Below are 26,858 nucleotides of genomic sequence, written 5' to 3'. Positions count from 1 at the left end.
TCTGACCGTAAGTCTATCTTCCTGATTCCTGCTTACAAGCAAATACTATAACAGGAAGTACCAGAGACACGCTCAATTCGGAAGTGGTCCGATGAAGCGGAGGCTAAGCTACAGGACTGTTTTGCTAGCACAACCTGGAATATGTTCCTGGATTCATCAGATGGCATTGAGGAGTTTACCACATCAGTCACCGGCTGATGAGTGCATTGATAAGTGCATTGACGACGTCATCATCCCTACAGACATATCCCAACCAGAAGTCATGGATTACAGGCAATATCTGCTTTGAGCTAAAGCCTAGAGCTACTGCTTTCAAGGAGCGGAAAACTAAGCTGGACGCTTATAAGAAATCCCGCTACGCCCTCCGATAAATGAACAAACAGGCAAAGCGTCAATACAGGATAGGGTTTCCATTAGACGGTAATAGCCGGCTTTTGGCCTATAAAAGAAATTGAGAAGCCGATTAATAAAATTGTCACCCGCCAATTGTCCGGGAGAAGAAAACAAAGTCCCATTGAGAAATAACGATTTTTATCCTATTCATCGATGGAAATACCAGTCGATGGAAATACATTTGACTGGTCATGCTTATCCGTCTATAGGTTAATTTCCATAATTTAGTGGCATTAAATTGGCATGTGTGTAGGTTAAAGTATATCCGTTATGTATCTTATTTATCACACACGTACAGCATACAGATACAGCGACGTTGAGCAGAAAATCTGCCAGACTAGGCAAAAGCAGCTGTAGCTGCTGCTAAAAATATACGTCATTGTTTGAAACATGAACGTTTTAATATATAGTATTAAGCATGTCTTACCTTGCTTCAAAGTAGCCAATTAGATATCCTCTCTTTCTAAATTTCAAACAGATATTTTTATCTGTCACATGAAATCCCTCGCATGTGCATTGTCCCGCTAACTGCATTATGGAATGAACATTTGCAAGTAACCTACTGCCTTGTGCGCATTGCTGCGCTTATAATGTGAAGAAATAGTCGTTTATCAAAATGGTAAGCTAAACGTTCTAATCTGTTGCATCAGACTCATTGCTTTTTAAAGTGTTTCTTCTGTAGCCTTACTGGATTTGTGAATTTGGGATCTACACTACATGACCAAAAGTATGTGGACATCTGCCCGTCGAACATCTCATTCCAAAATCATGGGCATTAATATGGAGTTGTCCCTCCTTTGCTGCTATAACAGCCTCCACTCTTCTGGGAAGGCTTTCCACTAAGATGTTGGAACATTGCTGCAGGGACTTGCTTGGTTTTGGGCGATTAGGCCTGGCTCCCAGTCGGTGTTCCAATTCATCCCAAAGGTGTTCGATGGGGTTGAGGTCAGGACACTGTGCAGGCCAGACAAGTTATTCCACTCTGATCTCGACAAACTATTTCTGTATGGACCTTGCTTTGTGCACAGGGGCATTGTCATGCTGAAACAGGAAAGGGCCTCCCCGAAACTGTTGCCACAAAGTTGGAAGCACAGAATCGTCTAGAATGTCATTGTATGCTGCAGCATTAAGATTTCCCTTCACTGGAACTAAGCGGCCTAGCCCGAACCATGAAAAACAGCCCCAGACCATTATTCCTCCTCCTCTACAGTTGCCACTATGCATTTGGGTAGGTAGCGTTCTCCTGGCATTTGCCAAACCCAGATTCGTCCGTCGGACTGCCAGATGGGGAAGCATGATTCATCACTCCAGAGAACGCGTATCCACTGCTCCAGAGTCCAATTGTGGTGAGCTTTACACCACTCCAGCCGACGCTTGGCATTGTACTTGGTGATCTTAGGCTTGTGTATGGCTGCTCGGACATGGAAACCCGTGGGCCGAATTTGATACGCGGGTGATTTTATTTTGCCACCCAAGTTTTGTATTTTTTATTTGTATTTTTATTGTTGGACATAATAGACTAAAAACACCAGGAAATCAGCTCCAAGTGATTCTTATTTAAGAAATCTGTTCCCAAGTATTTCCATACATACTGTAATAGAGATCATATACAAATGTAATCAAGGTTTCAAGTGATTATGTTTTAGCCAAACATTATATCTGTTTGGGCTTATTGCGGTCAATAGTCCGTCTATAAATTATTTGTAATTATGTTCCGGCCCCCCGACCATCCAATCAAGAAAAATTCGTTCCACGGCTGAATCTGGTGGATGATCCCTAACTTACATGTTTCAAGCAGACCACCATAGTCCCTATGCCCAAGAATGACAAGGTATGCTGTCTAAAACTGACTAGGTATCCCCCTTTCCCTTATCGACCCGTAGTACTCACATCTGTAGCCATGGAATGCTTTGGAAGGCTGGTCATGGCTCACATCAACACCATCATCCCAGACACCCTAGACCCACTCCAATTCGCATACCGCCCCAACAGATCCACAGATGATGCAATCTCTATTGCACTCCACACTGCAATTTTCCACTTGGAAAAAAGGAACACCTACCTGAGAATGCTGTTCATTGACTACAGTTCAAGATTCAAAACCATAGTGCCCTCGAAGCTCATCACTAAGCTAAGGTCCCTGAGACTGAACACCTTCCTCTGCAACTGTATCCTGGACTTCCTGTTGGGCCACCCCCAGGTGGTAAGGGTAGGCTACAACACATCCGCCATGCTTACCCTCAACACTGGGGCCCCTCAGAGGTACAGTGTACTCCCTATTCAAACATCGACTGCGTGGCCGCGTGTCCATCATCATTAAGTTTGTCAAAAACACAACGGTGGTCACTGACGACGATGAGACAGCCTATAGAGAGGAGGTCAGAGACCTGGCAGGGTGGTGCCAGAACAACAAGCTCTCCCTCAATATCAGTCAGACAAAAGAACCGATCGTGGACTACACGAAACGGAGGGCCGAGCACACCCCCATTCACATCGACGGGGCTGTTGTGGAGCGGATCAAGAGCTTCAAGTTCCTCGGTGTGCACATCACTAAAGACCTATCATGGTCCAAACACACCAATACAGTTGTGAAGAGGGCACGACAACACCTCTTCCCCTTCAAAAGCCTGAAAAGAATTGGCATGGGCCCTTTTGTGACGTGACTAAACATTCATCTGATGACTGTATTGTATCATATCAACTAACTAGGTTTAATTGTTACTCGATTAAATTAATCATGTAACAGTTAACTCATTAGGATTTAGGGAACCACTGAAGAAGTTGTTTAACGAGTTAGTTACAATTTCCCAAATTAAACTTTAGATGATATATAAGATATATATCGATAAAAGTCATTTATTAATATTACCTTATATCAGTCTCATAATTCTGAATGTCACATACTCCTTGCATATGCACCAACCCCAGCTTTACTGATCATGCCGTACCACAAAAATGTACCACAAAAATGTACTACCTAACTACATGATAACACAGGATACACACACACACACACACACGGTATAGGTTATTGATTAGAAACTTAATACGATGGAAACAGGTCCCTAGCGGACTAACAACAACATGACTGCTTGTTTATCAAAAGAGGGAGGAGTAGAGAGGAAAAAAGGGAGAATCAAAGAGAGACAAACTTATATACTTGGAACTACACTCACAGTAATTATGATACTTTGCCTCGAACCACCGCCCATTTGGGGTAAGAAGTAATGAATGTATTTACGTGTTTGTATGTCTTCCTTTGTCATTTATCTCTTTTGGACCCATGCCTTCGTGAAAAGGGTTCCGTTGGCCTTCTCCCGAGCTCTTAAGTGTAAGGCTCTGATTGTACACAAGCGGTCACAATGTCCTTGTCCTGTAGTCTGAAGCAGACTAACAGGGTTTTGTTTACTTTCATTCCCAGGAAAAGGGGTCCTCTGAACGCAGCTAATCACGCAGATGATCCCCAGTGGGGTGATGAGAGCAGTGTAGTTGATGAGGATTTGAAGAGAGTAATAGGATGGTCCTACTTAAATTCACTTTCTTACATACAGTACTTAGAACAGCTACTCAGCTGTAACATTGATTGCTAGAGAGGCTACTTTGCCATCTTCACCTCGTCTTAACCAATGGAGATCTAGGCTGCAGCTAGAGTCCTTCTGGTCTGATATGTTCATTCTCAACTCATCCTTTATACACTCTGGCAAAAAGGGGGCGTTTCCATCATGCTGACACACTCTTTGAGCTCCCTCGAGCGTGGCTACTTACTGGGCAATGTATCATCAAAACTATGATCTCGTAAAAACTCAAATCAAATTCATATCTTAACATAAATATTCTCATCATCTTGATATTTCCTACGCGTAAGGACAAAAACCTGACATATACAGTGTGTATACTGTTCAAGTTACAATATTTTTGTCATACATTTTTTATACCATTTTTTATGACATCACAAAATCAACATTAGTTTTCCGTAGACCATCTCTCATCATTCCCCACATCCAGATGTTAGAAATATTGTCCCAGTGTTCACTTTTGGACATTAGAGTTTTTGGGCGGCAAAATACCTCTTTAACAAAGGGACATTCCAATCATCACTACCAAAAAGAGTCCAATTTACATACAATTTACAACCGGGCGTGAGGTGTCACAAAACCCCTACATCAATCCCTCCTCCCCTCTGCGGGTGAGAGGGATCTGGTAGATGTTGATCCATTGTAACCTGATCTTTGGATTCTCACGGGAGAGTTATGACAGCCCTCAGATCCTCAAAAAGTTCTACAGCTGTACCATCTGGGGCATCTTGACTGGCTGGTTCACTGCTTGGTACTGTATGGAAACTGATTGGCATGCGACCGCAAGGCGCTACAGAGTATAGTGCATATGGCCCAGTAAATCACTGGGACCGAGCCCCCTGCCATCCAGGACCTCTATATCAGGCAGTGTTAGAGGAAGGCCCAAAAAACGTTCAAAGTCTCCAGCCACCCAAGCCATAGACTGTTCTCTCTACTACCATATGGCAAGCAGTACCCGTGCATAAAGTCTGGAACCAACAGGACCCTAAACAGCTTCTCCCCCCAAGCCATAAGACTTCTAAACAAGACTGCTAAATAGCTAATCAAATTGCTACCCGGACCTCCTGCATTTACTCTATTTTGCACCAACTCTCTTTCACTGACTCTATGCACACACATTGGACACACACTACCCACACATACTTACACTGACACCCCAACACACACACATACTAAATACGCCCACACACACATAACATGCACACACTTGCATACTGACGCTACACACACACACACACACACACACACACACACACACACACACACACACCACATACACTGCTGCTACTGTCTATTATCGATCCTGTTGCCTAGTCACTTTACCCCTACCTATATGTACAGCAGTGGAGGCTGCTGAGGGGAGGACAGCTCATAATAATGTCTGGAATGGATTTTAATGGCTGGAATAGAGTGAATAGAATGGTAACAAACTCATTCATGTAATTGATACACTTCCATTTACTCCATTCTGGCCATTATTATGAGCCGTCCATAGCTACTTCAATTACCTAGTACCCCTGCATATCGACTCGGTACTTGTACCTCCCTTTACATAGCCATGTTATTTTTACTCTTATTTTTGTTCGTTATTCACAGGTGTATTTATTCATCTTGTCACAATTTCTAATTTTGATGTCATTTTTTATCTTATCTTTAACTCTGCATTGTTGGAAAAGGACCCGTAAGTAAGCATTTCACTGTTGGTCCACACCTGTTGTCTACGAAGCATGTGACAAATAACATTTGATTCAATTTTGAAACTCTGACTGTTGGTGACTACAGCTTCCATCAAAATTCTAAAATGTGTGGTTGTTTCCATCTAGTGGTAATATAGTGATAGTACAATAGAACTGAAAAGGGGCCCCTTTTTTAATTATACAGCATTAATATTGACCATCATGTAAATGTGGAAATCGTTAAACGTGATATGTGCATGACCATGCTGGTTTCCCCTGTTTAATTCTAGCAAATCAGTGGAATGATAAATGATAATGAACATTAAACAAAGGTCATGGCACAAAAACAGGATTTGAAAAAGACAAAAAACACTCCTATCTTTTTCTGACAACAAGCAGGTACGTTGGTGCCAGACAGCTAAAATACATACACACATTGGCAAACTGGAGCAGGCAATCAATCAAAAACACACACACAGTGGGCGTCACACACAGAGAGGCAGCCTGTCACCAGCCTCAGCCCCAGACTGATGAGAAGTACACAGCTGGTGGAGGTGTTCAACTAAGTGAGTGACAGAATGAGTGAGTGAGTGAGACCTGAGACCCGAACACTGTCACTCCTGTCATCATGATACCACTGCTCATCAATAACTCGCTGTTTATTAAACAGGGTAAGAACAGCTCCTCATTCATCATTTCACACCCACATTATGATTCACTGACACATCATGGTGTATACCTGTACAGATACATTCATACATATATTTTTGAGCAATGACGGTAGTTTGTGGCCATCAAACATTATTTATTGTGTTATTGGTGTTGAAGTTTTTTGGTCACGTACACAGATTTACAGATGTTATAGCAGGTGCAGCAAAATGCTTGTATTTCTAGCTCAAACAGTGCAGTAATACCTAGCAATAAAAAACAATACCCACATAATCCAATTGATTATGATTTTTTAAATAAGACATATCAGAACGATCAATGTCAGAGTCCGGAATATAAATATATATACATACTGTATAATGTGTATAATAATATATATACAAATAACGGTGTGTATAGACAGTATCGACAGTATATGAACAGAAAAGGTGTATACTGAAGTAGCTTTATATGATGAGGCATGAATACAGTATATACATATAAAGTGGGTAAATTAGTGTAAACATTATTAAAGTGACCAGTGTTCAATGACTATGTACACAAGGCAGCAGTCGCTAAGGTGCAGCGTAGAGTACCGGGTGGTAGCCGGCTAGTAACAGTGACTAAGGTTCACTGTAGGGTACTAGACGGAGGCCGGCTAGTGGTGACTGTTTAACAGTCTGATGGCCTGGAGATAAAAGCTGTTTATCAGTCTCTCAGTCCCAGCTTTGATGCACCTAATGTGGTCTTTTGAATGGGTATAGTATTAATTTGAAAAATGCTTATCAGTATGTTTGGAAAGTTTTGTGATGAGAAAGATGACAGAAAATGCAAGATGTCCACAAAAAAATACTTAATAACACATTTAAGGCATTCCATGTGTATAAAGTTCAGAATTAGTCTTTACATCGCTAAAAATTGAGAGAGAAAACTATCCAATCACTCTCAGCGTCACAGACACTATGTTGAAATGTGATGAAAGTTCATGTAACCTTTGCATGCATGGTCAACATAAATAGCCAGTCTTGATTGAAAGCAAACAGCACGTTTCCATATTGAAGGTAATAGATCAACAGTGGAATCCCGGGCTCATTATTCTCAGCACATACAGTACAATAGCCAGGCTGTCACTTCCTGGTGACTGGTCACAGCAGGACTGAGGGGGTGGACGGGGTTCAGAACGTTTGGAGACAGGCAGGCAGGGGACTCTACCTGATTTAATAATAATAATATATCCTGGCTGAACCTTGGCTAGAATAACATTGATGTGGATTAACTGAAATGCATGTAATTATATATGGCATGAAAGGCTACCCTTGATTATGTTTTTATACTGTATTAAGTGATCTTGTAAATGCCCCCATCCCACAACACCAGAGGTAATGTTTTGGGGTAAATGCAAGCTGTTTGAAATCAATACGTTTTTAAGTGGCTATCTCTTGTCTTTTCCCACCCCCACAGTACCGTTCCTGCCCAAAAACCAGTCGGAAGCGTTTTGCAGCCAGTTTAAGAATGGCCATTGGTACTGCTACGTCCTCCTCGTTCTCTTCACCTTCACCCTGCCCCTGGGCATCCTGGGTAACGTGGCGGCGCTGTTCAACTACACCTGCTTCAGGAGGACACGTAGTCTGTCCACCAGCAACGTGTTCCTACTCAACCTGGCCATGTGTGACTCCGCCTGGATCCTCACCCTGCCCTTCACCATCTACTTCAGCATCCAGAGGCCCTTCCTCAAGGACATCCAGACCTTCTGCCAACTCAAGAAGATCTTCTTCAACATCAACATCTACGGTAGTATTCTCTTCCTCACTCTGATCAGCTTCGATCGCTACGCCGGCACCGTGCACCCCATCAGCTCCCGCCAGTGGTGGGACGTAGGCAAAGCCAAGCTCTGCTCCGCCTGCGTCTGGGTCTTCCTCTTCCTGGGCTCCATCCCTGAACTCTTCGTGACCTTCGCTATCCAGAGACCGGGGAATGTGACCGTGTGCATGGACCACATCCAGGGTCCATTCGTCTACGTCAAAACCATCTCCATCATCAGGACTCTGGTGGGCTTCGCCCTGCCGTTCACTGTCATGCTGGCCTTCTATGTGATGACAGTGCGGGTGTTACGAGGAATGCCCCGGGGAAAGAGAAGGGGTTGTGGCGGGTGTCAGTGGGTGGGGAAGCCCCTGCTGCTCATCACCGCTGCCCTGCTGGTGTTCGTGGTGTCCTTCGTGCCCTACCACGTCATGATCATGACCCTGGTGTTCATGAGGATCCACGACCAGGTAACTCCCGCCAACGTGCACGTCCTCTATGCCTCCTATGAGTTCTTCGAGGCCATGTGCAGCGTGAGTAGCTGCCTGGACCCCATTCTGTACATCCTGGCCAGTGACAGGTTCCAGAGGAGACTGCAGGCCCTCAGGAGGGGCCACCACAGGGCGCTATGCTGCAGGCGTAGCAGGAGGGTAGGGGTGGAGGGCTGACAGCGGAAAGGGCCTTCTATTATAGTCAGCTTTATTCAATTCAATTCATTTAGTAAACTACAAAATAGTGTGATCGTTTTATTTGATGATCTAATAAGACACATATTAAGGGCCGGTGTTATGTGCAGGCGTTAGTGGGCATGGCACATCTAACATACCTCCTTGCCCAACCAAATCAAATATTTAAATATTGATCATTTATTTTTGTCCAGACAGCATCAGATACATGGGCTAGATATAGTAAGACAGAGAGGCGCTGTTTCGCTGACTCTGATTATTTTTCGGATGCTTTTGCTATCTCATCCTGGAATATACAAGGTCTTAGGTCATCTACCTTTGGTCGAAAGAGCAGGAACCAGACTTCATCAAATAAATTGGAATACAGACATTGTCATCCTACAATAGACATGGTATAGAGGAGACGGACCCACCGGTTGCCATCTAGGTTACAGAGAGCTGGTAGTTCTATCCACCAAACTACTGTACCAGGTGTGAAACAGGGAAGAGACTCTGGGGGTATGCTAACTTGGTATAAATCAGACTTAACCCACTCTATTACATTAGTCAAAACAGAAGCATTTTACATCTGTCTAGAAATAAATAAGGAAATTATTTCAACGGAGCAAAATGTCCTCAAGTGTGCTACCAATATTCCCCCTACAGAATCAAGATCAACCTTTGGCAGCTATTACAGCTGTGAGTCTATCTGGGTAAGTCTCTAAGAGCATTGCACACAAGCTTTGTCAAGTTGGTTGTTAGACAGCCATTTTCAAATCTTGCCATATATTTTCAAGACGATTTAAGTCAAAAGTGTAACTAGGCCACTCAGGAACATTCAATGTTATCTTGGTTAGCAACTCCAGTGTATATTTGGCCTAGTGATTTAGGTTATTGTCTTGCATCATGTTATGGTGAACCAACAACATGATGCAGCCACTATCATGCTTGAAAATATGAAGAGTGGTAGGTACTCAGTGAAGTGTGGTGTTGGATTTGACCCAACGCTTTGTATTCTGGACATAAAGTTAATTACTTAAGTGCCTTGTTGCAAACCGGATGCATTTTTGGAATATTTTTACATCAGTACAGGCTTCACTCTTTTCACTCTGTCATTTAGGTTAGTATTGTTGAGTAACTACAATGTTGTTGATCCATCCTGCGTTTTCTCATATCACAACCATTAAGCTCTGTAAATGTTTTAAAATCACAATTGCCCTTATGGTGAAAAACCGGAGCGGTTTCCATCCTCTCCGGCAACTGAGTTAGGAAAGACGCCTGCATCTTTGTAGTGACTGGGTGTATTGATACACCATCCAAAGTGTAATTAATAACTTCACCATGCTCAAAGAGATATTCAATGTCTGCTATTTTTATTATTACCCATCTACCAATAGATGCCCTTCTTTGTGAAGCATTGGAAACCCCCAAACCCCCATGTTTTATTAATTTGCAAACATTTCTAAAGACATAATTCCGCTTTGACATTATGGGGTATTGTGTGTAGGCCATTGACAGAAAATCGCAATTTAATCCATTTTAAATTCAGGCTGTAACACAACAAAATAGGGAAAAAAATCAAGGGGTGTGAATACTTTCTGAATTCACTGCAATTGTATGTGTGGGGTACAGAGATGGGGTAATCATAAAAAAATTATGTTAACCACTATTACTCAACACAGAATGAGTCCATGCAACTTATGTGATTTGTTAAGCACATTTTTACTACTGAACTTATTTAGGCTTGCCATAAAAAAGGGATTGAATACTTTTTGACTGAAGACATTTCAGCTTTTCATTTTTAATTAATTTGAGAGAGGAAAAAAACACAAACAAATATTCCACTTTGACATTATGGGGTATTGTAGATCAGTGACACAAAATCTAAATTTGTATCAATTTTAAATTCAAGCTGTAACACCAAAATGTGAAGTGTTTCAGGAAACTAGACATATGTCGCGCGTCACTACTTCACAGTAGCGCCATTTGAACGTAAACTTTTTTGGGGCAGAAATGCCTTCTGGAACATGTGAACTTTCGTTTGCCTTAATAACACACTTGTATGTCATCTGTAAATGCGAATAAAATGGTTAAATTACAAGCCTAGTTGGTTTAGCCATGGAAAAAGACAAAAACCTTCCCGCTAGCCATGATTAGCTGAGATAATGAGTGGGCTGGACATGCCAAGAGATGAGCTTGGATTGGTCTGCCATGTAGCTCGCTTCTGTCTATAATATGAGCTTTCCAGTATGTGTATGTAATCCTTTCTAACGCAGATTTTTTTTAAAGATATCACATAGTGGAGCTGCATAAGTGTTGCTCTCCATTTTTTGGAGGACCGAGTTTTGAAATCAGTGAAATTAGAGTATGATAGCTAAGGAGATGGAGAAAATTGTGGCGTTTGATTGCAAATAAAAGAGAGCTCACAGAAGGCTGTGTTGTATAAAACACCTGTCTCCAGATTACATCTTCAAACTAAGGACAACCATGGCATCCGTGACAGAGGGAGAAGCATCCATCCATGTATACGGGTAAGAGAGTCTAGCTAGCTACATTTTCTAATTTTAGTCAGAAAGTCAGAAAGTGGCTGGCCACTTATTCCAGTGGGTCAGAAGTTAACATGCACTAAGTAGACGGTGCATTTAAACACCTTGGAAAATTCCAGAAAATGATGTAATGGCATTAGAAGCTTCTGATAGGCTAATTGACATCATTTGAGTCAATTGGAGGCGTACCTGTGGATTTATTTCAAGGCCTACCTTCAAACTCAATGCCTCTTTGCTTGACATCATGGGAAAATCAAAAGAAATCAGAATTTTTTTTTTTAGACTTCCACAAGTCTTATTCATCCTTGGGAGCAATTTCCAAATGCCTGAAGGTACCACGTTCATCTGTAAAAGAATAGTATGCAAGTATAAACCCCATGGGACCACGCAGCCGTCATACCGCTCAGGAAGGAGACGCGTTCTGTCTCCTAGAGATGAACGCACTTTGGTGCAAAAACTGCAACAAAAAAAAGGACCTTGTGAAGATGCTGGAGGAAACAGGTACAAAAGTATCTATATCCACAGTAAAACGAGTCCTATTGACATAACCTGAAAGGCTGCTCAGCAAGGAAGAAGCCACTGCTCCAAAACCGACATAAAAAATCCAGACTACGGTTTGCAACTGCACATGGGGACAAAGATCGTACTTTTTGGAGAAATGTCCTCTGGTGTGATGAAGCAAAAATAGAACTGTTTGGCCACAATGACCATTGTTATGTTTGGAGGAGAAAGGGGAAGGCTTGCAAGCCGAAGAACACCATCCCAATCGTGAAACACGGGGGTGGCAGCATCATGTTGCAGGGGTGCTTTGCTGCAGGAGGGCCTGGTGCACTTCACAAAATAGATAGCTTCATGAGGGAGGGAAATTATGTGGATATATTGAAGCAACATCTCAAGACATCAGTCAGGAAGTTAAAGCTTAGTCGCAAATGGGTCTTACAAATAGACAATGACCCCAAGCATACTTCCAAAGTTGTGGCAAAATGGCTTAAGGACAACAAAGTCAAGGTGGCCATCACAAAGCCCTGACCTCAATCCTATAGAACATTTTTTGGGCAGAACAGAAAAAGCGTGTGCGACCTAGGTGGCCTACAAAGCTGACTCAGTTACACCAGATCTGTCAGGAGGAATTCACTCAACTGATTGTGGGAAGCTTGTGGAGGGCTATCCGAAACGTTTGACCCAAGTTAAACTATTTAAAGTCAATGCTACCAAATACTAATTGAGTGTATGTAAACTTCTGACCCACTGGGAATGTGATTAAAGAAATTAAAGCTGAAATAAATCATTCTCGCTACTATTATTCTGACATTTCACATTCTTAAAATAAAGTGGTGAACTTCTGACTTCAACAGTACATGACATGTATTAATCACACTGCTAGAATGTTGCATTCAGAATGACTGCTCATTAGCTTGAAGCGGGGGTCCATCGAGGCCTAGCCGTTCTAGTTTTAAAAATAATTGGGAAGCGCATGCACACATAGGAGGTCCTGTCAAGAAAACATGCCCCAATGTAAATCAAACACCTGTCCAACTGATTAGTTCTGGTGCTGGCCATGCACATATTGCCATGTCATTCAGAGAGATTGTCTCTCACAAAAGATATGCCAACCAAGGAGGGAGAGGGGGAAAATTCTACCATTGTCAAGTGTCTGTGTTTATCTATAGAGCAGGATAGAGGATGAATTGTGCCATTGATACCTATATATTAGTGTGAAAACACTTTTGCAAATATTCTATTCCAGAAAACAGAAGTTCAAACTGGGGCCCTTGCTAGATGAAAGAGAAATAGTAATGAGAGGGAAATTCTGCAGTTGGGGGAACACAATATCCTTTAATATGGGGCAGCAGGTAGCCTAGTTAGGGCGTTGGGCCAGTAACCGAAAGGTTGCTAGATTGAATCCCCGAGCTGACAAGAATCTGTCGTTCTGCCCCTGAACAAGACAGTTAACCCACTGTTCCTAGGCTGTCATTGTAAATAAGAATTTGTTCTTAACTGACTTGCCTAGTTAAATAAAGGTTAAATAAAAAATAAAAATAAATCAGAGCTGCACGAATACAGAATAACCTGTTGCAGTCACAGACTGTTATTGCCACAGTCTTCCAGGTGGATAAAAACCCCAACTGATAAAATATTTTGCTGGCAGAGACAGGGTGCCGAGCTGGACATGGAAAAAGTGGTCAAATCAATCTAGGCACAATGAGATCAAATATTGAGCTTTTAAAAAACAACATTTGATCACTTTACTTGAGGATATCTGTATTGATACATACATCCTTCAGATAGCCAACCCTCCATGTGTTACACCTTCTCCTTTTCTATACCACACATGATATATTGCCAGCAGCATACCACCCTGCATCCCACTGCTGGCTTGCTTCTGAAGCTAAGACATACAGCCTTACGGTCCTAGTCAACATACGGTCCTAGTCAGTCCCTGGATGGGAGACCAGATGCTGCTGGAAGTGGTGTTGGAGGGCCAGTAGGAGGCACCCTTTCCTATGGTCTCAAAAATATATATCCCAATGCCCCACGGAAGTGATTGGGGACATTGCCCTGTGTAGTGTGCTGTCTTTTAGATGGGACGTTAAAACGGGTGTCCTGACTCTCTGTGGTCACTAAAGATCCTATGGCACTTATCGTAAGAGTAAAGGTGTTAACCCCGGTGTCCTGGCTAAATTCCCAATCTGGCCTTCATACCATCATGGTCACCTAATAATCCCCAGCTTCCAATTGGCTCATTCATCCCCTCACCTCTCCCCTGTAACTATTCCCCAGGTCATTGCTGTAAATGAGAATGTGTTCTCAGTCAACTTACCGGGTAAAAAAAAAGAACCCAATAAATGTACATGCTGTTGAGTCTATAACTGGGTGTCCTGATTTGGGGTATTGCACCATCAAAGTGGTTGTTAGTCCACTCACACACATACATAACAACAGTTACTGCCCTCCTTAGGGACCCTAGAAGAGACGACTTGCTTCCCTCTGACAAACCTAGATGGGCTGGATAGGAGAGGAGAAAGCCTTGCTCCGCTCCACCTGGATGTCACAAAGTTTCCACTGCAGCCCCGTGTCATTATATCGCCAGCTGTGTTACCGTGGCCAAGGCGTCACACTCAACATTGGAATTACCATGACAACGTTGCCGGGGTCCCCAGAGTTGCAGCCCATGGTAACTACAAATCTCCCCAATAAAACAGATTGGCGGACGTACTTGTAAGAGTGAGACTCCCTCCCTCCTTGCCTCCCTCGCTCCAATGGGCGATGGAAAGCAGCTGTTCCAGTGTCTAGCTGGGGCTGTTTCAACAGCCACATCTGATTACTGTCAGAGAGGTTTGTTAAATCATTTCCCCAGTCGTAAGAGCTACAGTTTGTACCAAAGACTTCATTACTCTTAAGTAAACAAGCAATTTCCTTTGCCCAATGTATTGTTTGCCTCCTCTCTCTCACACTCTCAATCTCTCTCTCTCCCTGGATTTTGCAAACGCCTGGACCGTTTTATCTTTCGTTCAAAGCAGACAGATGTTTAGAGTTAGTTTACTTCACGAATAAAAATAAATAAAACACCTTTCATTGTCTTTATACAAGACACGAAAGGAGGTTACTTATTAATGTTTTGAGTGTAAACCAGTATTGTGGATAAACAACTTCACTGTTTACAATTGATCCTGGACACATAATAGATCATGAACACATTTAAGATTCTGCTAAATATAGCGTATTTAGTGCGTATTTAATGCTGTTATAGCGTATTTAATGCTGTTTGATGCAAAATGTATCAAACAACAAAACATAAAAAACCCATTCACTCTAAAACAACAACATGCCAATGTAAGAAAGAGCTACTGTCTAAGATAGTGGCCGATTCCCCTCTGCTCAAATCTCTGCTACAAACATCAATATTACATTACAACCCATCAATCTCAACACAGCAGCCGGCCTGCTGGTCCATGTCTTAAATATTTGAATCCTGGCACTAATACAATACTCTATTATTTACTGTGAAAGGCCAGCCTCCGAGTGACAACTAACATAATCAGGTCTAAACTGAATTGTTGCTGTGTATTAAACAGAAGAAACAACAAGGAGGCATAGGGTTATATGCTGTGTTCCAGATGTACACACACACACACACACACACACACTTAAACCCACACGCTCAAGCAAACTCTGACCTTTGGCCACCACAACACAGGGCCATCATACCCATAATGCACTACTGTAACAACGTGTGACAGAGTCCAGGTGGCATCTCTGAGGCTACAGCTACTCAAGGATCAGGATCAGGCAGGAGGAGCATTCATTAGTGGAGAGCGCTTTAACAATGGAACAACCATAGGCAATAGTCACACATTCACAGCAGCGCATTGATGTTAACTTCAAAATATCTTCAACCATCAAAGTCTCCCAAAAAAACTGGGTCTCCCATTTCAGTCTTTTCTCAAACGGGTTTTTACTATTCTGAGCGGCTGTGTGAGCTGGAAAATCCACTGTGATGACTCAAAGCAAAGAAGCCCTGTGCTCATAGTACTGAATCAAAGATGGTCAATGGGATACCTACTCCTGTTAGGATGCTAAACATTCACTGAGAACACAAGTCTTGGAAAATGCACAGGAAACAAAGGTTAAAAGGTTATGTAAATCTGAAACTGGTGCAGCACAACATGGAATGAGAAGCAGATTCCATTGCATTACCTTGATGAAAAGGCGTTTTGTTTTACAATGAAGGCTGTAAGCATGAAATACTGAGTGCTGTGCTGGATCAGGGAGGAAAGGAACAAGGTATGCTGTATGTACTGTATGCCTACTGGTTTACAACACAGAAAACACAGTATACAAAATGGAATACAATACAATCTCACATGGGCATACAAATCAAATACAATCTCACATGGGCATACAAATCAAATTCCCCATGTCCTTGTTGTAATAACAAAGGCACAGATACAGACAAGCTCTCACTGAATGACCAGAAGACATGCCACTCAATGGGAGAGTACATAGCCTTTAGTGGCTGGGTGAATTAGCATCGGTTATATATATGCCTGGGAGGTAGTCATAACCCACATAGTCTGTCACGGACCATCCATCACCTTTGAGAGAAACTGATAAGTGGCTGGCTGTGCTACCGGAGAATAAAAACCAAACCCACTGTGATCTCCATCCACCTCCTCTCATTCCACTAGGTAGCAGCCAACGTTATTGCTAACATAAACATGGTAAATTGAGTATTGCGTATAGTCCTCTGTGAAAAAGCAACATAGCCAGTGGGATGAGTTGGTGTAATTCAACGTAAAATGAGTGGTTGTGATATTCAGATTTTTTTTCTAGGCCATGATAAATGATGAATGATGAATGATGAATGATGAATGATGAATGATGAATGATGAATGATGAATGATGAATGATGAATGATGAATGATGAATGATGAATGATGAATGATGAATGATGAATGATGAATGATGAATGATAAATGATAAATGATGCAGCGGAATGCGTCAGCAAGCAACACATTGTCTGGTTTCCATTTATTTACAAATTGATACATAGTTGAACACAAATGGAAATAGCAGCATGAATAACTTCATATATTACGTAGGAAAGACAAGTGCTTTCATTTGGGGAAAAAAAACAAATAAACAAAGAATAAGTTGAAATATCAGTGACCAGGTAAAAAGCTTGGCATTTATTGGACAAATGACTCTCATTACAATTATAAATACACTGTGAATTCCTCATAAGAATTCTTCATAAATGAGACATTACTGTAATTAACTAAGTGTGCATGCCTACCATGTTGTAGTGTAGGTAGTAAAAGAGAGAAGAGTACTCTATAGAGTGCTCTATATTCTGCTCATCTCTCATTTTTAGGATTACATAATGCCATTGCATAAATGTTGTGCTGAACCCCCCTCTGTCGCTCACCATCGCTCTTCATGTTCCATTCCTCCATGTCTATCTCACACTCACTCAATCACTCAAGCCCACACACACACACACCATCTGTTCCTCCTGCACTCTGTGCCCTGCGCTGCTCTACCCTGTGGCCTGTGGAGTGCATTGGCCCTACCTGGCTCCAGCTCCAGAGAGAGAGAGAGAGAGATGGGAGGTCTACTCTGCTCTCTGTTCCCGCTATGTGCCCTGAAGCTCTGGGCTTTAAGTGTAAAACTCTGATCTGAATAGACTGCCCTCATTTTTATTTTATTTTTTTAACCTTTATTTAACTAGGCAAGTCAGTTAACAACAAATTATTATTTACAATGAAAGCCTACCCCGGCCAAACCCAGACGACACTGAGACAATTGTGCACTGCTATATGGGACTCCCAATCACGGCAGGATGTGAAACCAGGGACTGTAGTGACGCCTCTTGCAATGAGATGCAGTGCCTTAGACTGCTGCACCATAATGGTGCTGAATCTGAGGGTGGGAACCAGACAAGCAGCTAGGCTTGACATGACTTTCAAAGGAAAGCCAAGCTGAGTGCCGATTGAAAACAGACCTCCATCCTCTGCCAGCTTGCTACCCATGGCCCGGCTAGCTGTCTGAATCGCCGTGACCCCAACCAACCTCACTACTCACTGGACCCTTATGATCACTCGGCTAAGCATGCCTCTCCTGTCAATATGTAGAGGTGGATCCAGGCCCTGCAGTGCTCCACTCCTATTCCCCAGGCGCTCTCTTTTGATGACTTCTGCAACCGTAATAGCCTTGGTTTCATGCATGTTAACATTAGAAGCCTCCTCCCTAAGTTTGTTTTATTCACTGCTTTAGCACACTCTGCCAACCCGGAAGTCCTAGCCGTGTCTGAGTCCTGGCTTAGGAAGACCACCAAAAACTCTGAAATCTTCATCCCCAGCTACAACATTTTCAGACAAGATAGAACGGCCAAAGGTGGCGGTGCTGCAATCTACTGCAGAGATAGCCTGCAGAGTTCTGTCCTACTATCCAGGTCTGTACCCAAACAATTTGAACTTCTACTTTTAAAAATCCACCTCTCTAAATACAAGTCTCTCACAGTTGCCACCTGCCATAGACCACCCTCTGCCCCCAGCTGTGCTCTGGACACCATATATGAACTGATTGCCCCCCATCTATCTTCAGAGCTCGTGCTGCTAGGTGACCTAAATTGGGACATGCTTAACACCCCAGCCATCCTACAATCTAAGCTTGATGGCCTCAATCTCACACAAATTATCAATGAACCTACCAGGTACCACCCCAAAGCCGTAAACACGGGCACCCTCATAGATATCATCCTAATCAACTTGCCCTCTAAATACACCTCTGCTGGTTTCAACCAAGATCTCAGCGATCACTGCCTCATTGCCTCCATCCGTAATGGGTCAGCGGTCAAATGACCTCCACTCATCACTGTCAAATGCTCCCTGAAACACTTCAGCGAGCAGGCCTTTCTAATCGACCTGGCCCGGGTATCCTGGAAGGATATTGACCTCATCCCGTCAGTAGAGGATGCCTGGTTATTTCTTAAATAAGCATGCCCCTTTCAAGAAATGTAGAACCAGGAACAGATATAGCCCTTGGTTCTCTCCAGACCTGACTGCCTTTAACCAACACAAAAACATCCTATGGCATTCTGCATTAGCATCGAACAACCCCTGTGATATGCAACTTTTCAGGGAAGTTAGAAACCAATATATACAGGCAATTAGAAAAGCCAAGGCTAGCTTTTTCAAGCCGAAATTTGCTTCCTGCAACACAAACTCAAAAAAGTTCTGGGACACTGTAAAGTCCATGGAGAATAAGAACACCTCCTCCCAGCTGCCCACTGCACTGAGGATAGGAAACTTTGTCACCACCGATAAATCCACTATAATTGAGTATTTCAATAAGCATTTTTCTACGGCTGGCCATGCTTTCCACCTGGCTACCCCTACCCCGGTCAACAGCACTAAACCCCCCCACAGCAACTCGCCCAAGCCTTCCCCATTTCTCCTTCTCCCAAATCCAGTCAGCTGATGTTCTGAAAGAGCTGCAAAATCTGGACCCCTACAAATCAGCCGGGCTAGACAATTTGGACCCTTTCTTTCTAAAATTATCTGCCAAAATTGTTGCAATCCCTATTACTAGCCTGTTCAACCTCTCTTTCGTGTCATCTGAGATTCCCAAAGATTGGAAAGCAGCTGCGGTCATCCACCTCTTCAAAGGAGGGGACACTCTTGACCCAAATTGCTGCAGACCTATATCTATCCTACCCTCACTTTCTAAGGTCTTCGAAAGCCAAGTTAACAAACAGATCACCGACCATTTCGAATCCCACTGCACCTTCTCCGCTATGCAATCTGGTTTCAGAGCTGGTCATGGGTGCATCTCAGCCACGCTCAAGGTCCTAAACAATATCTTAACCGCCATCCATAAGAAACAATACTGTGCAGCCGTATTCATTGACCTGGCCAAGGCTTTCGACTCTGTCAATCACCACATCCTCATCGGCAGAATCGATAGCCTTGGTTTGTCAAATGATTGCCTCGCCTGGTTCACCAACTACTTCTCTGATAGAGTTCAGTGTGTCAAATCGGAGGGCCTGTTGTCCGGGCCTCTGGCAGTCTCTATCGGGGTGCCACAGGGTTCAATTCTTGGGCTGACTCTCTTCTCTGTATACATCAATGATGTCGCTCTTGCTGCTGGTGAGTCTCTGATCCACCTCTACGCAGACGACACCATTCTGTATACTTCTGGCCCTTCTTTGGACACTGTGTTAACAACCCTCCAGACGAGCTTCAATGCCATACAACTCGCCTTCCGTGGCCTCCAACTGCTCTTAAATACAAGTAAAACTAAATGCATGCTCTTCAACCGATCGCTGCCTGCACCTGCCCGCCTGTCTAGCATCACTACTCTGGACGGTTCTGACTTAGAATATGTGGACAACTACAAATACCTAGGTGTCTGGTTAGACTGTAAACTCTTCTTCCAGACTCACATCAAACATCTCCAATCCAAAGTTAAATCTAGAATTGGCTTCCTATTTCGCAACAAAGCATCCTTCACTCATGCTGCCAAACATACCCTCGTAAAACTGACCATCCTACCGATCCCTGACTTCGGGAATGTCATTTACAAAATAGCCTCCAATACCCTATAATTGGATTCAGTCTATCACAGTGCCATCCGTTTTGTCACCAAAGCCCCATATATTACCCACCACTGCGACCTGTACGCTCTCGTTGGCTGGCCCTCGCTTCATACTCGTCGCCAAACCCACTGGCTCCAGGTCATCTACAAGACCCTGCTAAGTAAAGTCCCCCCTTATCTCAGCTCTCTGGTCACCATAGCAGCACCCACCTGTAGCACGCACTCCAGCAGGTATATCTCTCTGGTCACCATCAAAGCCAATTCCTACTTTGGCCACCTCTCCTTCCAGTTCTCTGCTGCCAATGACTGGAACGAACTACAAAAATCTCTGAAACTAGAAACACTTATCTCCCTCACTAACTTTAAGCACCAGCTGTCAGAGCAGCTCATAGATTACTGCACCTGTATATAGCCCATCTATAATTTAGCCCAAACAACTACCTCTTCCCCTACTGTATTTATTTATTTATTTTGCTCCTTTGCACCCCATTATTTCTATTTCTACTTTGCACTTTCTTCCACTGCAAATCTACCATTCCAGTGTTTTACTTGCTATATTGTATTTACTTCGCCACCATGGCCTTTTTTTGCCTTTACCTCCCTTATCTCACCTCATTTGCTCACATTGTATATAGACTTATTTTTCTACTGTATTATTGACTGTATGTTTGTTTTACTCCATGTGTAACTCTGTGTTGTTGTATGTGTCGAACTGCTTTGCTTTATCTTGGCCAGGTCGCAATTGTAAATGAGAACTTGTTCTCAACTTGCCTACCTGGTTAAATAAAGATGAAATAAAAAATAAATAATAATCCTAGCAATTATGAAAGATCAACGCAACTATAGTGCTGTAAATGCATTTAAGATGCTTGCTTTTGTGTAGGAGGGAAACAGCTAAGTGGCTTCAAACTCTGACATTTAGTTTTAGTCTCAAAGTAAATGGGGGAATCATCCGGGTAATTCAATAGATTAAGACTTGAAAGATGTGCAAGGACAGAGTAGCTACATTATCAGATACCTATTCTTCCGCAGAGGAATCATAATAGCACTCAAGACATGTTCTCTTTCCTGGCCTAAGTGAAGACTGCAACATTCAATATTTATAGAGAGCAGCACATGGAATAGAGTCATGATCCCTTCATATCCTGATAATGCTCTGTGTGTGTGTGTGTGTGTGTGTGTGTGTGTGTGTGTGTGTGTGTGTGTGTGTGTGTGTGTGTGTGTGTGTGTGTGTGTGTGTGTGTGTGTGTGTGTGTGTGCGTGCGTGCGTGCGTGCGTGCGTGCGTGCGTGCGTGCGTGCGTGCGTGCGCACGTGAATGAGTGTCAGTGTTTAGCATATCACGTGGTTTTCTTTGCCACTCTAACCATTACCCTAACATGACAAAATACTTTTCAGTTGTCTTTGTAGGGCTGTATTCCTCATTAAGTCTCGCCAGAAGAGGACTGAAGAGGACTGGCCACCCTTCAGAGCATGGTTCCTCCTCTCTAGGAGGCTCTACATCTGCATTGCTTGCTCTCTGGGTTCTGTATTAGCACTTTTTGACATCTGCTGATGTAAAATTGTAAATAAATATATTGAATTGATTGACTGATGACTTACCAAAGAGTCTGCGGTGGAATATGAACTTCCCGGCAAACATTCCGATTACAATGGCCATCAGCCACGAGATGATTTTGAGGACGCTCCATCCTCCACCAGGGTACTTGTTCACTATGAAGGAGAAGCAGTTTCCCACCACGATCATGTGAGCCTCTGTCTGGCTGTGGGAGACAGGGTCCTCAGCAAAGATAAGGAAGTTGCAGAAAGTGACGAGGTAGGCCACAAACAGACGAGACCAGGGGTGCTGGAAATAGTACCGCAAACAGGGATCTATATCCATTTTGAAGGATCCCAAGCCACAGTCCACCTGAAGAGGGAGAGAAGATTGTTGCCTGAGTGAAATCTGCAACAAATTACAGTGGAAATATTACAGGGTTCATGAGATTACAGAGGAAAAACTAGAGACGTCCATCCAGACTGAGATTATTCTAAATTCAGACTACTCAGATTATTCTGTAGCGTGATCACCACACTAATAGCAGCAGGACAGACAAGTGGTCTATCATCCAGACTGAGGTTATCTGAGAAACATCTATCAGTCAGGTCAACAGTGTAGTTTCAGAGCATCATTATGGTCATCTACTCCTCAAATGGTGTCACATTTGTATTTAGTTTACATTTCTCTTCCTTTTAATCTATTATTTCGCCAGGGACGTCAGAGGTTTTCCAGAGACCATTCACTCAATCAATAAAATGATCTAAAGATACAGTGTCACACAAGGCAGTCTCTTGGAGCTGCCTCACATTCACTGCCTAGCTGCTTGTCTGGTTCCCACCCTCAGATTTAGCACCATCATGCTGATATTTTGGTTCCACTGCCAGGCAGTACTTGGGTCAGTTCTCAACAGGACAGTGAGCCCACTGTATTTTTAAATCTGTGGACTATTCTTCGCTCCAGGACTTCACCTCGTCACTCACTCACTGCCGTGCACATTCTTGGCGGTCTCAAATATTTCCCTCCGGTTTCCTCCGACCCTGTTTCCTAAAATATCCCTACTGGGAATTTGTATGATGATGTAAGGCCCCAGATATAGACCAGTGTCAAACTGGGCTATGTGGATATTACATTTCACCAGCATCATGTTTGTCTTGGTATAATGTGCTACGCTAGGTGTTGTTGATGTTATGACTCGGGGGAGGTTTATGACAAATAAGTTAACATATGGATTTTTTAAAGATGGTCATACCAAGGAAGATTTAGCTACTTGATTTAGAATTTTAGGACCCCTTTAGGTATAAAATATATATTTAAAAACATTTTATGATGAGACATTGAATTTGGCCTTACTGCTATTAGCCCTTGGCCCATTGAATAACAGATTCATACATGGAAAAACAGAGAGTAAAAAAAATATCAAAAGGAAGTTTGTTTTAAAGTGTCTGTCCTACACTACAAAGCCAAAAGTAGGTGGACACCCATTCAAATTAGTGGATTTTGCTATTTCAGCCACACCCGTTGCTGACAGGTGTATAAAATCGAGCCCGCAGCTATGCAATCTCCATAGACAAACAATGGCAGTAGAATGGCCGTATTGAAGAGCTCAGTGACTTTCAACGTGGCACCGTCATAGGATGCCACCTTTCCAACAAGTCAGTTTGTAAAATGTCTGGAGCAACAACGGCTCAGCCGCGAAGTGGTATGCCACACAAGCTCACAGAACGGGACTGCCGAGTGCTGAAGCACGTAGTGCATAAAAATCATCTGTCCTCAGTTGCAACACTCACTACCGAGTTCCAAATTGCCTCTGGAATCAGCGTCAGCACAAGAAGTGTTTCTTCGGGAGCTTCATTAGCATCGTCTGGAGTGGTGTAAAGCTCGCTGCCATTGGACGGGAGCAGTGAAAACATGTTCTCTGGAGTGATGAATCATGCTTCACCATCTGGCGGTCCAACTGACAAATCTGGGTTTGGAGGATGTCAGGAGAACGCTACCTGTCTGAATGCATAGTGCTAACTGTAAAGTTTGGTGGAGGAGGAATAATGGTCTGGGGCTGTTTTTCATGGTTCGGGTTAGGCCCCTTTGTTCCAGTGAAGTGAAATCTTAACACTACAGCATACAATGACATTCTAGAACGCCTTTGGGATGAATTGGAACGCCGACTGTGAGCCAGACCTAATCGCCCAACATCAGTGCCCGACCTCACTAATGCTCTTGTGGCTGAATGGAAGTAAGTCCTCACAGCAATGTTCCAACAGCTAGTGGGAGGCCTTCCCAGAAGAGTAGAGGCTATTATAGCGGCAAAGGGGGGACCAACTGCATATTAATGCCCATGATATTGGAGTGAGATGTTTGACAAGCATTTGTCCACATTTATATATTTTTTTCACCTTAATTTATCCAGGTAACAAGTTCTCATTTACAACTGCAACCTGGCCAAGATAAAGCAAAGCAGTGCGACCTAAACAACAACACAGAGTTACACATGGGATAAACAAGTGTATAGTCAATAACACAATAGATATATCTGTATATAGCGTGTGCAAATGAAGTAAGGAGGTCAGGCAATAAATAGGCCAATATTGGTGAAGTAATTACAATTTAGCAATTTACACTGGAGTGATATATGTGCAGATGAGGATGTGCAAATAGACATACTGGTGTGCAAAAGAGCAGAGAAACATACTTTTGGTCATTTAGTGTATATCTGAGCGATATAAGAAAGATCAGAAAATTATTTCATTTTTTTACCCATATTTAACCTCTTTTTTGGCACAAAACTACTTCCACATACACTGATCATACAAAACATTAAGAACACCGGCTCTTTCCATGACATAGGTAGATTGACCAGGTGAAAGCTATGATCCCTTATTGATGTCACTTGTTAAATCCACTCCAGTCAGTAGGGATTGAGTATTATCTGAGATGGGCTAGATGGGCCCCGTCATTAGACACAGCACCGCTGTTGTGACGATGGGGAGGTGCATCTGTGTATCCAGTTCATCGAATTAATAGAGTCGATGTTTCCGCCCACGCGGAAACGTAATTAGCATAATTAAGTTAACATTATATATATTTTTTCATGTTATTTATTTATTTAACCTTTATTTAACTAGGCAAGTCAGTTAAGGACAAATTCTTATTTACAATGACGGGCTACCCCATCCAAACCCTAACGACGCTGGGCCAATTGTGTGACAGGTTGTGATACAGCCTGGAATCAGACCAGGGTCTGTAGTGACGCCTCAAGCACTGAGATACAGTGCCTTAGAACACTGTGCGACTCAGGAGATGAAGGGGAAGAGACAGGTTAAATTGAGACATGGATTGTTTATGTTTGCCATTCAGAGGGTGAACAGAGTGTGGTAGTAGGTGCCAGATACACAGGTTTGTGTCAAGAACTGCAATGCTGTTGGGTTTTTCAAGCTTAACAGTTTCCTGTGTGGATCAAGAATGGTCCACCACCCAAAGGACATCCAGCCAACTTGACACAACTGTGGTATACTTAGTGTATACTTCCATTAATAATTTTAACTGGTACTGGCTACCCTCAGACTAGTATTATGAGGCTTGTACGTGTCCTACAGCAAAACAACCAGGCTTGTGAGCGTTCTAGAGCAGAACAACCGATGTAGGCCTACCTGTTCATGAGAGGCTTGCCTTTTCCATATAGCGGACGTATTAGTGTGTAGCCCTAACTGTTCGGACCTACAGACGGAAGTTGGCAGATCGGCGGTACCGACCTCAGACGCTTGTGGGGGTCGTAGAGCAAACCGTTCGGACGCTGCAGAACTTTAAGTGAGAATACCGATTTTCGGCATGTCTCATGATCTGACAAACACCGCTGTAACTCGGCCTCCTTCCACAGCAGATGCAGAAGGCCACCATTGGCTGGTGCGGTGGTTTGAGACAGCCAACCCCCCCCCCCAAAAACAGATCTCTCTAGTATAAACGAACGGATTTTGATGTGGATTTTTGTATTATGCTAATTAAGTTTCCGCGTGGGCGCAGACATCGACTCTATTAATCCGATGAACTGGATACACAGATGCACCTCCCCATCTTCGCAACAGCGATGCTGTGTCTAATGACATCTAGCCCATCTCAGATAATACTCGATCCATATGCTTTATCAATCTCGAATGGAATTATCTGATTACAAAATTGAAACCTACCTCAGTGCACAATGGTGTGTGCAAGCCATCTACATATTGATTTAATAAGAAAGCATCCCTTGTATTTTGATATGGATAGGCCTACATACACAGACACGCACTTACCTGTTCCACGCTTCTTTGCGTTTCCTTTCCAAAAAGTACTGTCAAACCGAGAAGCCCCGCTCCCGCACGGCTCTCTCTCCTGCCTATCATGCCCCGCGAGCCGACAGCGGCGCTCTAATCATCGTAACGACGAGAGCTGAATCGGTTGAGGCGGGATTATCCATGCTATCTGTTGTTGCTAACACAGATGCACCCCCAAATCCTCTGCCATTGTGTTGGCTGTCCATGCAGCGGCGTGGCAGGGCAGCGAGGCGCTGCTTTGCACCGCCGGAGCGGCTTGCAGGTTTCTATGTGTGATGATGATGCTTCTATCCCCTGGACTGGCGCATACCATCAGTGCATTGTAATGTAACTGCAATATAACAAACACATTGAGTTTCCCACTGACGGCAGGGTGATGTTCATATAGCATACAAATATTTATTTTTATATCCAGAGGGGTATGCATATACCCCTTTCTGTGTTTGCAAACATTGTCGCACGAGGGCGAAGGGCGCACGCTGGTGTCAGAACACGGGGGAGTTCTTATAGAACGCCGGGAAATTTAGGGTGATTTACATGCTAAAATCGACACTGCATAGGGTTCTGAGTTAAATAATGTTATGGTTATAAAAAAGTAAGAAATTATATTCAGC

The 26,858-nt window shown here is 43.1% G+C and overlaps 1 protein-coding gene across 2 annotated transcripts in view; it reads right to left on the bottom strand.

Annotated features, from left to right (window-relative positions):
* LOC129867219 (transmembrane protein 117-like) overlaps window positions 1-26,618 on the bottom strand; it is a 90,432-nt gene extending 63,814 nt beyond the window's left edge. Inside the window, exons 1-2 of one of the 2 annotated variants that reach the window (XM_055940477.1) lie at window positions 26,224-26,618; window positions 22,003-22,309 (exon numbers count right to left, since the gene is read on the bottom strand). In XM_055940477.1, coding sequence (XP_055796452.1) covers window positions 22,003-22,309; window positions 26,224-26,313 — 397 coding nt within the window. In that variant the 5' untranslated portion in view covers window positions 26,314-26,618. Of the gene's footprint in view, window positions 1-22,002; window positions 22,310-26,223 lie in introns of those variants that run through there. The other variant, XM_055940478.1, reaches the window with a different exon arrangement.
* Between the last annotated feature and the right edge of the window lie 240 nt (window positions 26,619-26,858).

This window comes from Salvelinus fontinalis, chromosome 12, assembly GCF_029448725.1.
Source record: "Salvelinus fontinalis isolate EN_2023a chromosome 12, ASM2944872v1, whole genome shotgun sequence".
In the NCBI taxonomy this organism is placed as follows: Eukaryota; Metazoa; Chordata; class Actinopteri; order Salmoniformes; family Salmonidae; genus Salvelinus; species Salvelinus fontinalis.
This window is presented reverse-complemented; position numbering and strand designations above follow the sequence as displayed.